The sequence below is a fragment of the Physella acuta genome, unplaced genomic scaffold (assembly GCF_028476545.2).
Source record: "Physella acuta isolate Inbredline_101_S28 unplaced genomic scaffold, ASM2847654v3 ptg000261l, whole genome shotgun sequence".
Classification (NCBI taxonomy): Eukaryota; Metazoa; Mollusca; class Gastropoda; family Physidae; genus Physella; species Physella acuta.
In genome coordinates this window covers 449787-464029 of record NW_026731780.1, presented here as the reverse complement: position 1 = coordinate 464029, position 14243 = coordinate 449787, and the positions used below count along the sequence as shown (strand labels likewise).

Sequence of the window (14243 nt, the reverse complement as noted above, 5' to 3'; positions counted from 1 at the left end):
CCACCAAAAAAGTATCGGCGAAGTTCGTAAGTTTCGTAAACTGTACTAGACATCTTTTTTTTTTTAAATGAAAATTCAATGACATCATTGATATATGTTACAAATATGTTACATTTTGCGACAACCTTAATTAGTGCGTTGGGCTTGTATGAAAACTCACTTCGAGCTAACTCAATTACATGCTATTTATTTTAACATTACACGGTAAGCGTCAGCCAACTGTTGTGATGTGAGGTGAGGACAGGTTCGACAATTAACCAACACGAAAGTACGAAAGAGACATAGACTGCCTATTAGAAAATGGACCCATTAACTTTCCTAACCCCACAATTTATTATACCTTACCTATCCTCTAAATTTCCTGCGCTAAATGTCACTTCCCTCCTAAGCGTTCCTATTCTACAGAATTGTGTGTACTATTTATTTACATTCTTTAATCTCAATATAACTAAAATAGACTTTTGTTTGAAGGGTAGTGAAAACATGTAAACAAAAGGGACGCTACTCTAAAGCTGTGCGAATACTTATTTGCAGTGGCCTAGGCAGGGGGGGGGGGTCATAACCCCCCCCCCCATAGACCCCTCGGTATATATATATATATATATATATATATATATATATATATATATATATATATATATATATATATAAATATATATATAGTGTGAGGGGGGTGCAAATCGAAAGTTTGAAGGGGGGGGGGATGTGCAAATCGAAAGTTTGAGGGGGGTGGGGGGTGGAAAGTCTAGAAGGAACACTGCATTTAGCCTATATAACAGAAGAGCTATGGTTGTTTATATCATTTTGCATTCGTCCGGTAAACATTTCAGTAAAATACATTAAAAAAAACTCCCATAACCTTTTTATAAAGAAACAAAGAGAGATGAAGTTTTATAATAACATCAGGCTTTGACTTACACCTACTCCAATGGCATCTTCATTGTTAAACTGATTAACTATGTAATGTAGGGTTCTACATGAGAGGGTCAACACTACCATTATATTCTGTCTAGCCATTTAGTAGTTCATCCCAAAGCACGACGACATCAAGGTATACAAATGATTCGACAGGATGACACTAATTTGACTATTTATTGCATTACAAAGGACGACTTGAACGAACAATACTAAGACTGGACTACATTACGACATCACTCTAACACAACAAGAAAAAGTGTACTTTTTAACTTCTTTCCCCGACAACAACGAACCTACACTAAAACGTCTCATTCTTGCGAACCGCGTAACTATTCAATGCGTCATTAACTTTCGCACTAATATTCGTTCACACAAATCCTTGTTTAAACATACATCAAAACTATATATATATATATATATATATATATATATATATATATATATATATATATATATATATATATATATATATATATATAGTTCGGACTAGGGAAAATGTGAAAGATACTTCGTGTAATGTCGATAGGTTTATGTTTATTTATACGAGAATAGTAGTTGAATAATTATTGACCAAGAAAATAATAGGCATTGTGTAAAGCGATTATCGCCTGTATCATGGTGATAGAAATGCACATGGTAGTGGTACGCTTTAAATGGTAGTAGATCACGTGATCAAACACGACACTCTCACAGCAGCCCTAACAGTCATGTATAAATGTGTCATCTAGTCCATATGGTCTTTGTGCTAAATTTCTCTTTTGCACATTTTTCGTTGTGTTTTTTCTGGTTGCGAATTTTTCTGTTTGCGCTTTTTTTTCTGTTTGCGCTTTTTTCCGTTTGCGCTTTTTTCTGTGTGCGCTTTTTTCCGTTTGCGCTTTTTTCCGTTTGCTCTTTTTTCCGTTTGCGCTTTTTTCCGTGTGCGCTTTTTTCTCTTTGCGCTTTTTTCCGTTTGCGCTTTTTTCTGTTTGCGCTTTTTTCCGTTTGCGCTTTTTTCTGTTTGCGCTTTTTTCTGTGTGCGCTTTTTTCTCTTTGCGCTTTTTTCTGTGCGCGCTTTTTTCTCTTTGCGCTTTTTTCCGTGTGCGCTTTTTTCTCTTTGCGCTTTTTTCCGTTTGCGCTTTTTTCTCTTTGCGCTTTTTTCTGTGTGCGCTTTTTTCTCTTTGCGCTTTTTTCTGTTTGCGCTTTTTTCTCTTTGCGCTTTTTTCTGTGTGCGCTTTTTTCTCTTTGCGCTTTTTTCCGTGTGCGCTTTTTTCCGTTGCGCTTTTTGTTTTGCGCTTTTTTTCCGTTGCGCTTTTTTCCGTTGCGGTTCTTTCTGGGAACCAAATACCACTAGTGACACCATCAAATACCACTAGAACACCATCAAATACCACCAGTAAAACCATCAAATACCACTAGTGTCACCATCAAATGCTACCAGTAACACCATCAAATACCACCAGTAACACCATCAAATTCCACCAGTAACACCATTAAATTCCACCAGTAACACCATCAAATACCACCAGTAACACCATCAAATACCACCAGTAACACCATTAAATTCCACCAGTAACACCATCAAATACCACCAGTAACACCATCAAATACCACCAGTAACACCATCAAATACCACCAGTAACACCATTAAATTCCACCAGTAACACCATCAAATATCTCCAGTGACACCATCAAATATCACCAGTGACACCTTCGAATACCACCGTCGACACCCCCAACACCCAGCACTAAAAACCAACAAGAACACGACCCCATCAATCGACATGGTAAAGTACACGTCTATCCCACAGTAAGCTGGTTCAAGGCTGATTATGTAATCACTAATTGCGAGGTTAATTAATTATGATGTTGAATAGTGTGGCAGTGAAGAGGATTTATAATTATAAAGCTTCTATTTATCATCAGTGTTGAACTTTTTTTTTATAAAGTGATTAATATTTCTATTTTGTAACTATGAGCCGAAAATGTTAACTTGTATCATATTTTAAAGATTTAAAATTCAGACATTTTTTTTTGTTATTTGCAAGGATAGGCAACACGACTTTATATTTATTTATAAATGTTTCTTTTCTTTTAGTGATGGATACTAGTGTGGTCGTGTTTCTCTCTTTTTCTCTAACTCTGTGTGTATCTGATTCTTTGTGTGTGTATATATGTGTTGGTATAAACATTTAAACTACACATTTCGAAAATTTCATATTTTAACGTAGTACGGAAAAGATTTAACCTAACCACCGCCCATATTCTTTACATGAGACCTGTTATAGTTCTTTAAAAAAGATTTTATTTTGCTTCCACTATCACTAAACTGGGTATGTTCAAAACCCAGGATAGAGGCAGTAGATGGATCAGAGCGTTTGGATGCTAGAGCTTACGACCTCTTCCCCGAAAATTCGAATCTCGGACTGAGTCTGTAGGTCTCCTGTGAGTCCACCCAGCTCTAATGGGTACCTGACTCACATTGGGGAATCAAAGGCGGCTGGGCACTAGTGCTGACCACACTATCCCCCTTATGCGGAGGTCACTGAAACATTTCAACTGTCTCATGTGTCTTGGGCACAAACGGGAAACGAAGATGATGATGATGATGATGATGATAGAAGGAGTATATACCTGTTTTTCATACCGTATTGCGTAGCAATGTTTAGTCTACAATATCGCTATCACAAATTAAAACACACAGTACTCCAGCCCGCCAATATTACAGTGGTATTGTGGGAGAACCACAAGTCTCCATCTTTAGCTAGGCCACTGTATAAACACACCAGTGAATAGTTCTATTAATACATGTTCCCCGAACTAGTATAGCTTGTTCTCTGTTACACATGTTGTAAAAGTTCCTTGGAAACAAAAATAAGGAGTTCAAAAATCTTCCCCAAAACTGTAATAGCCAAAGCTTATTAAAGTTAGTTAATGCATTCACGCACAAGTAATGCATGAAGATAAATCATTCCTTGGCTCGCGAATTGACGCGAGACATGGAACATTGTGAGATGGATGTGGGGGGCTGAAACAGGGGACGTCATCCATCGAAAGGCGAGGTAACTCGGGATGTCATAGCTGGGTTATACATCGTGTGCAATGATTTAGAGGTGGGGGTGGAGGTGGTTGTGGGGTGGGTTTGTGGGAGGGGTTTGATGGGGGAGGTATTGGAAGACTTATGAGATACAGGCGTGAGATGTGAGATGTAGAAAGTTTAAATATTGGTTGTCTTCCCTGTTTATTTTGTTGTCTCCCTTAGCTAGTTAAAGAAACGGGCGATATTAGAAACAGACAATTCTAAGTTTTACATGAACATTTTCACTGTTTGGCCCGTTTTGCTTACTGATTGAATCTCGATTTTTTTCCTTTAAATAAGGCTGGATGTACATTTTGTAAAACAAAATCATTAAAAAATTTAGTCTATATTTGTGTGACATTTGTCAGATTTCGCACGTAGGCGACGATTTATTTTTTCTTTACACCCAGAAAACGACAGCCTTTATATTGTTGACCCAATACACGTGTCATTCTCTCCCTTTTTATCACGGGGGATGTGGTAATCCGTATATGACGTCACAATTCTCGAGTCACAGGTGGGTGGAGAAAGGTTAGAGTTTAGTGACCATAGGCTAAGTGAGGGAGAGGGGGGGTGTGGGAGGGGAGGAGGAGGGAAGGAGGGATGTGACTGCATGTATTAAAATTATAGAAAAATTTTTTGTTGATCTTAATCTAAGTTGTGGCTATTTTAGGAGATGGTGGTAGGGGAAGGTGGGGTGTCTCATTGTTTTGTAAAAACTCTGGAAGAAGAAAAGTTTATGGGGGGGGGGGTGAATGGGGTGGTTGTGTGCTTTAAAGAGCGGAAACTGTGGGCAATTAGAAACATTATGTCATTTAAGAATTCTGTGTTGATTATATCTCGAAAATATACTAATAAAGTTAATGAAGCTAGTAGAAATATTTCTTATACTTTCTATTTTCCCACACATATAATACAAGGCAAGTAGTTAACTAATAAAAGTCGAACGTCTATACATTATAGAAACATGCCTGCAAGTTCAGTCGAAAAGACAATTGGAGATTCCAGAAATACATAACGTCAAGCGAAGAGACTGTTGGCTAATTGAGTTGTGTAAAGGAAGATTTAAATCGACGCTATGGAGGGAAACATAATAAAAGTAATAATACGAGGATTTATTATACAGTTTCTAATTATAGCCTGTGTTAAACACGCATATATATTTCTAAACCTACCCTAAATCAACGACACATATTTTGTCCAGAATGCATGAATGTCGACATATTTTATCCTTATTTCACCTAAATCACAAAAGCATTATCTAGCCTGCAATGAATGTCGATTTATTTTATCCTTATTTCACCTAAATCACACACAAATTAACTGGCCATTATCGACATAATTTATCCTTATCTCTACTAAAATAAAAAGAATATAAAGCTTGCTATGAATATGAACATATTTTATCCAAATTTCACCTATTCTAAAAACATTGTCAAGCCTGCTATGAATGTCAACATATTTTATCTTACTTTCATATAAATTATAAAAACATTGTAAAGCCTGCTATGAACGTCAACATATTGTATCTTAATTTCACCTAAATCACAAAAACATTGTAAAGTCTGCTATGAATGTCAACATATTTTATCTTACTTTCATATAAATTACAAAAACATTGTAAAGCCTGCTATGAATGTCAACATATTGTATCTTAATTTCACCTAAATCACATACACATTGTCAAGCTTGCTATGAATGTCGATATATTTTATCTTAATTTCACCTAAATCATCAAAACAATGTCTGTCTTGACTTCTATGAATGCATATAAACATGTCACGTCATAACCTTACCTAAATCACATATATATTGTTCTTTAGATGTCAGAGAATGAAAATAAATATCGTAAATCTATACCTCGCCGAATCAACATAAACATTACAACTATGTAAACAATATTATTTTGCCTGTACATATTATTTCATATCCGATGCCCCAAATTACCCATCAAAACTATCTCTGTTCTCGCGTAGCCTATATCAGGTGTCAGTTTATTTGCTCCGCGTGTCTCTTCAAATCTACATCACGTGGTATAGACAGCTAGGGGATGGGTGAGTGGGGGTGGGGGATGGCGTTCATACATGACGTGATTAAAGAAGGGCAATGGGTACTAGATGGGGTGGTCTAGAGGTAGAGTGCTAGAGTGCTAACCAGAAAGTAGAGTTTGAATCCGGGTTCAAGTCAGTAGAACGTCCCTGAATCGACCCAACTCTGATGGGTACTTAACACAAGTTAGGGAAAGTAAAGGCGGCTGGGCATAGTGCTGACCACACTATCTCTTCATATGCCGAGGTCACAGAAACAAGTGAACTCTACCTCACTTGCTCAATGGACCGTCAGGTTCGAAAAAAGGAACTTTACTGACTTTAGCTAATTCTAACACATGTGTGGTGTGGTGGGGAATGTGGTAAAAGGCTGAAAGTGTGATGTGGTGTGACGTTACATGGCAAGTGGTTTAGCGTGTGACTATATTTGGGTGGTGTGGGAAACGTGTAAAACTGTGACAATGTGTGAGATTAGAGTGTAACGTTAGATGGGTGATGTGGGGAGGTTGTAAAAATGTGACAATATATGGTGGGGATTTAGAAAAACGTAACAAAATGTGACGATGCGTAATTTGTATTTTCAAATCGGGTGTAGCTCGGCAGCTTTATTGTTAAATCCTTAGCATTGTAGTGTTAATAAATCTTCTTCTTCTTCGTTTTTAATTTTTTAGTGTTGAAGGGGATCGAGCCTTATCTGCCAGAGGGTTGACCACAAGACTTTTTTCGAATTTTGTCGACTCGACCACGCCTCCATCACAATTAAGGATACGTGTCAACTGGTTTTGCGCCATTGAGGCCATTGACTCCGATTTTAACCTGCTTTTTCTTTTTGGATTTGCTTCCATAGCCTTTGTTCAACCAAGAACAAACTACAAGGCAGCAGTTGTTTGATTTTGGAGTTGTCTCTCCTAGAAGAGTGGCTGTCCCCAGCTAACGAGCCACATCTGCCCGAAGGTTCGAACTCGAGACTTTTCGGTTTAGCATGTTAATAAATAAAATACAGGACTATTAAACTTTCTGAAATATGATATTTTTATATAACTCATATTTTCTAAATGAAAAAAAAATACAGTTTTAAAATAATTTCGATTAAAATCTTGAGGGTTAAAATAATGCCTAGAGAGTGTAGGCCCACGTAATTGAGACGATAGGCCAACCTCCCGTGGCGTCAAATGGACGACAACTTTATTAACTCCGTCTAGCCTCATGTCTCGTTAGCCTCCACTTCTTGGCAGCTTATTGGCTCCACGGAGCATGCGGGTCTACGCGGACGTTATTGCACCGAATTTCATTTCCCCCCGCCCCGTGTCTTCGCCCCCTTTAGGAATGTGTTAATATTTTTTTTTTTAATTTTATGGTCGCCGTGTCTCCCACCCACGGTCAACCCATCTACTGCCCCATGGTCAACCCATCTACTGCCCCATGGTCACTCCATCTACTTCCCCATGGTCACTCCATGTACTGTCCCATGCTCAACCCATCTACTGCCCCATGGTCAACCCATCTACTGCCCCATGGTCACTCCATCTACTTCCCCATGGTCACTCCATGTACTGTCCCATGCTCAACCCATCTACTGCCCCATGGTCAACCCATCTACTGCCCCATGGTCACTCCATCTACTGCCCCATGGTCAACCCATCTACTGCCCCATGGTCACTCCATCTACTGCCCTATGGTCACTCCATCTACTGCCCTATGGTCACTCCATCTACTGCCCCATGCTCAACCCATCTACTGCCCCATGGTCAACCAATCTACTGCCCCATGGTCACTTCATCTACTGCCCCATGGTCAACCCATCTACTGCCCCATGGTCAACCCATCTACTGCCCCATGGTCACTCCATCTACTTCCCCATGGTCACTCCATCTACTGCCCCATGCTCAACCCATCTACTGTCCCATGCTCAACCCATCTACTTCCCCATGGTCACTCCATCTACTTCCCCATGGTCACTCAATCTACTGCCCCATGGTCAACCCATCTACTGCCCCATGGTCACTCCATGTACTGTCCCATGCTCAACCCATCTACTTCCCCATGGTCACTCCATCTACTGCCCCATGCTCAACCCATCTACTTCCCCATGGTCACTCCATGTACTGTCCCATGCTCAACCCATCTACTGCCCCGTGGTCACTCCATCTACTGCCCCATGGTCAACCCATCTACTGCCCCATGGTCAACCCATCTACTGCCCCATGGTCAACCCATCTACTGCCCCATGGTCACTCCACCTACTTCCCCATGGTCACTCCATCTACTGTCCCATGGTCAACCCATCTACTGCCCCGTGGTCACTCCATCTACTGCCCCATGGTCAACCCATCTACTGCCCCATGGTCAACCCATCTACTGCCCCATGGTCAACCCATCTACTGCCCCATGGTCAACCCATCTACTGCCCCATGGTCACTCCATCCACAGCCCTACGGTCAACCCATCTACTGCCCCATGGTCAACCCATCTACTGCCCCATGGTCAACCCATCTACTGCCCCATGGTCACTCCATCTACTTCCCCATGGTCACTCCATCTACTGTCCCATGGTCAACCCATCTACTGCCCCGTGGTCACTCCATCTACTGCCCTACGGTCAACCCATCTACTGCCCCATGGTCAACCCATCTACTGCCCCATGGTCACTCCATCTACTTCCCCATGGTCACTCCATCTACTGCCCCATGGTCATTGCATCTACTGCCCCATGGTCACTCCATCTACTTCCCCATGGTCACTCCATCTACTGTCCCATGGTCAACCCATCTACTGCCCCATGGTCACTCCATCTACTTCCCCATGGTCACTCCATCCACAGCCCTACGGTCAACCCATCTACTGCCCCATGGTCACTCCATCTACTTCCCCATGGTCACTCCATCTACTGCCCCATGGTCATTGCATCTACTGCCCCATGGTCACTCCATCTACTGCCCCATGGTCAACCCATCTACTGCCCCATGGTCAACCCATCTACTGCCCCATGGTCAACCCATCTACTGCCCCATGGTCACTCCATCTACTTCCCCATGGTCACTCCATCTACTTCCCCATGGTCACTCCATCTACTGCCCCATGGTCAACCCATCTACTGCCCCGTGGTCACTCCATCTACTGCCCCATGGTCAACCCATCTACTGCCCCATGGTCAACCCATCTACTGCCCCATGGTCAACCCATCTACTGCCCCATGGTCAACCCATCTACTGCCCCATGGTCACTCCATCCACAGCCCTACGGTCAACCCATCTACTGCCCCATGTTCAACCCATCTACTGCCCCATGGTCAACCCATCTACTGCCCCATGGTCAACCCATCTACTGCCCCATGGTCAACCCATCTACTGCCCCATGGTCACTCCATCCACAGCCCTACGGTCAACCCATCTACTGCCCCATGGTCAACCCATCTACTGCCCCATGGTCAACCCATCTACTGCCCCATGGTCACTCCATCTACTTCCCCATGGTCACTCCATCTACTGTCCCATGGTCACCCCATCTAATGGCCCATGGTCACTCCATCTACTTCCCCATGGTCAACCCATCTACTGCCCCATGGTCATTCCATCTACTGCCCCATGGTCACTCCATCTACTTCCCCATGGTCACTCCATCTACTTCCCCATGGTCAACCCATCTACTGCCCCATGGTCACTCCATCTACTGTCCGACGGTCAACCCATCTACTGGCCCATGGTCAACCCATCTACTGCCCCATGGTCAACCAATCTACTTCCCCATGGTCAACCCATCTACTGCCCCATGGTCAACCCATCTACTGTCCCATGGTCAACCCATCTACTGCCCCATGGTCACCCCATCTACTGCCCCATGGTCACTCCATCTGCTGCCCCATGGTCAACCCATCTACTGCCCCATGGTCAACCCATCTACTTCCCCATGGTCAACCCATCTACTGCCTCATGGTCAACCCATCTACTGTCCCATGGTCAACCCATCTACTTCCCCATGGTCACTCCATCTACTTCCCCATGGTCACTCCATCTACTGCCCCATGGTCATTCCATCTACTGCCCCATGGTCACCTTATCTACCACCAGGGCTGGGGCTACCTATAAGGCGAACTAGGTGGTCGCCTAGGGCGCCATCCTTAGTGGGGCGCAAAATGTTTAATCGCTAATTTCAAAAAGTACTTAATTATTAATAACTTTTATAAAGGAGTAGCGATCTATTTCGGCAGCAAGGACGAACTATCAATTTTGCCCCCCTCCCCCCCCCCCTCAAAGTTAGGTCTATATAGGCCTATATTTATTCACGTTGGTAAAAATTCAACCCCACATCCTTAATTTGGAAAGGTCGGAGCGCTTTTTACCAGTCACTTTGCATTTTTAATTTGGTGTCACATAATTGATGTAGTAGTTTGTTATTTAAATTTCGAACATTTTAAACGGTTATTTAATTTTAATAGGGCTTGTAAGTCTCATTTTCTATGACTTTGAATTAGAAATCTGTCCTGGTGTATAAAGTTTTGTATTGACGTAATGTTCAAAGTATTGTACTTGTTTGGTAAGTTTTAATGAATCGTTTAGATTTGGGAGTAACGGCGAAGGGCTGTTGCTGATATGGTTTCGTAGGTATAAAGAATCGAAGTGTTAAGGTATCATAATTTTTATTCGGCTGTTTTGTAGTTGTAGGTCTAGAGTCAAGTGGAATATGTTTTGTAAGAGAAATGAGAATGCAGGTGATGAAGTATAGTAGTTCTGGAGTTCGGGATGATTGATTCTTGTGGTATTAAGGTATCGAATTATATTGAGCGATAAAGTGTAGTAGTAGGTCCAGTGAAATCGTTGTTGATTGGGAGTACCGTTTGTAGAGCTGGGGGAAGTTAAACGAGTTGGTGTCGTGGTTCTGGACCATCGAGTCTAGTTATGTTTAGTTATCGAAGTTTAAATAATATATGTGTTGTGAATGTAGTAGAGTATATCGAGTAGTCGAGTTTATCGTAAGTTAGATGATTTCAATTCAGTACGTAACACACTACAAGAAAGGTAGGGTTCTCTAGTTGAAAAATCTTCAATTTTTTTAGGAATCTATATTACCACTCATAAAGTATTAATATATAATATTAAATAGGATGGAATTTATAAGTAACCGTAAACTTTGTTTTTTCAGATTATATTTTTTTACATTTAATCAATAATTCTAGCAATAGCTAAACCAGTTAACCGTTTTTGACTGTTTGAAAAGGCGTCCCTTTATTTAGGGGATCCAAAATTTTATATAGATCTACTATTTAACGGTGAGCTAGACAGTAGAAAGTATGTCATCAAAATTGAATAAAAGTATGTTATAATAAAGCTACCGTTTTTAGACTTTCAAACGAAACCTACAGATAAGTATTCAATGGTGAAATATACTGTTTCTACAAGATTATATAGCTGACATAAAATATTTATTATAATCATTAAGTAATGAAATTTATATCGTTTTATTATGTTTTTCAAGCATGTCTTAGTAACACTTGGTTAATTTAGCTATTCTTGTGAAAGTTATTTCCCTTGAATAAAATTTTGTTTTTTGGATTTTCAAACGAGAGATAAATCGTTCCTTAACTTTACATTCATTTCAAATTCCTGCACCTTAGGTTGACCGCTTACATATAAATACAACTTTAAGTTATTATTTGCTATTGTAAAAATTATATAGAGCTTAAGTTCTGAACAAAATAGTTTGGAAGTTTTTTTTAGCATTATCAAATTGAAAACCAAATACATCAGTAGCTGTTGTAGATTGCAATAATTAATGTTAGTAGACATACAGTCTTAGTCGTAAATTAAACATCTAATTAATTGTCTATGTCGTAAAGTAGAAAGTAGACTAGTTACGTAGCAACAATTTCAATAAAAATGTGATTACGCTTGCAAAATTGAAGGAATTAGTACAAACTTTTGAGACGAAGGAGGCAAGTAAAATTTGATTCAAACCTGACGGACTAAGGGGCAAGTGAAGTAGAGTTCACTTGTTTCTGTGACCTTGGCATATGAAGAAATAGTGTGGTCAGCACTATGCCCAGCCGCCTTTACTTTCCCTAACGTGAGTTAGGTACCCATCAGAGTTGTGTGGACTCAGGGACGTTTTACTGGCTTGAACCCGGATTCGAACTAGAGACTTACGGGTTAGCAGTCCAGCTCTCTACCACTAGACCACTCTATAACGTGTATGCAATTAATAATAAATTAATCTGTCACTTTTAATTAATTGTTTTCTTATACATATGTTTTAGTAATTATTTGTGTGAAAGGGCGCGTTTTAATATGTTTTGCCTAGGGCGCTAAATAACCTGGCGCCGGCACTGTCTACCACCCCATGGTCACCCCATCTCCCGCCCCATCCCCCACCCCCTCTCCCACCCATGATCCCCCACCCCATAGTCACCCCCATCACCCGACCCTACCATTACATCAGCCGACCAAAATACCTGATCACCTTCTTCTCTTCTTTCCCTCGTGATTTCTTCTCTTTTCATACCCCGCCCGCCCCTGGCTATTTGATAATTAACAAAGCTAATCACAAAGGCAGGCTCACACAGCCCTTAATTCAACTTCAAGTGGATTCGGTTCTCTTTGTTAACTAGTGAGATCTCTGAAGCTACATTCAAGTGGATTCGGTTCTCTTTGTTAACTAGTGAGATCTCTGAAGCTACATTCAAGTGGATTCGGTTCTCTTTGTTAACTAGTGAGATCTCTGAAGCTACATTCAAGTGGATTCGGTTCTCTTTGTTAACTAGTAAGATCTCTGAAGCTACATCCGCAATATGATAGTAAATTATAATCACAGGTAAATAATTAAACTTGGGTTAGATTAACAGGTCGTCCAAAAACGAGGATTAAAAAATGTATTATGGTGTGGGGGACATTTGACAAAGAGCCACGAAGGTCGGGATGAGAATTTGTGACGTCACTGTGTAGTAAAGTGGTCAGCGTGGTCAATCCGGTATAGATCAGGGCTGCTAAACCGAAAAGTCTCGAGGTTGAATCCTCGATAGCTAGGGACAGCAACCCATCTAGGAGAGACAACTCCAAAATCAAACAACTGCTGTCTTGTAGTTTGTTCTTGGTTGGACAAAGGCTATGGAAGCAAATCCAAAAAGAAAAGAAGAATGAAATCTGAGTCAACTTTACATATTGACACGTAATACTCAACTGTGTTGGAGGATATCCCTTCCAACACCTAAGAATGAAGCAGAACACTGAGCTGCTTTTAAAAAGTATCTTTTGTTTGAACCACATCTTTGCAGTGATTTTGTCAACAGACATTTGTTGAAATAGCTATACAACTTAATTAAACAATCTACTAAATCTTGAAATAAATGTGCTAATTAGTGCTGTATTTAACCTAGCATGCGGACACCTAACATTAACTTCAGCATTATCAAAAATATTTGTGTTATTTTCCCTAGTTAAAGCGACACAACTGATAATTCAGCAATAAATGCTAATTAAACTAAACAAGAATTAATATCTTTCTTAAAAAAATATTTTAAATGCATTAAATTATGAAAATAAACAAAGATTGTCTTTATATATAAAAGTAAAATCTAAATCGGTTGTTACTCCAGAGATAGATACATTATGTAAATAAACCTTGTGTTTATTAACTTTTATTTAGTTTACAATGTCTGTTCGTTTGTCTGTTTGTTTGTTTGTGGGATGTAACTCAGATTTGACTTACTTCCAATATAATGATTGTTGTTAACGTTCGTCTCCTATGATAATTCAAACATATCAAATGTTTAATCTAATTAGAAATAAGATTAGTCTTTAAAAAGGTAATTACAAATCTAAGTTCAATAAAACCAGGGGAGATAACAAAATTAAATACTAGCGAATGCTCAATCAATTCGAAAACATGGTGAGGGGTGGAAGCAGGCGTTGTAACTGAAATAGCAATGTAAACAGAAAGTGTTATTTCAACGCCAAGGGTAGACAAAGGTACAGAATATAGTCCAAGTAAAGACCTCAAACACAACAAGGACCATTATTCGACCACACAGGCGATTGTTATTGTCTTTACTTGGACTATATTCTGTACCTTTGTCTACCCTTGGCGTTGAAATAACACTTTCTGTTTACATTGCTATTTCAATCAATTCGACTGCGGTGAACTGTTTTTTCTCTCTTGGATCATAGTTGTTGGTGCGCGGATTCTTCATTTATTAATGCCCAGACGCCCCATTGCATGCCTTGTGTGTACGT

At 40.3% G+C, this 14243-nt stretch overlaps 1 protein-coding gene across 1 annotated transcript; it reads left to right on the top strand.

Annotated features, from left to right (window-relative positions):
- The first annotated feature begins 7512 nt into the window (after positions 1-7512).
- On the top strand, positions 7513-10116 carry LOC131938980 (mucin-2-like). The gene has a single exon (XM_059297227.1). It carries the CDS (start codon positions 7513-7515, stop codon positions 10114-10116), a length of 2604 nt encoding a protein of 867 aa, XP_059153210.1.
- Positions 10117-14243: the final 4127 nt, after the last annotated feature.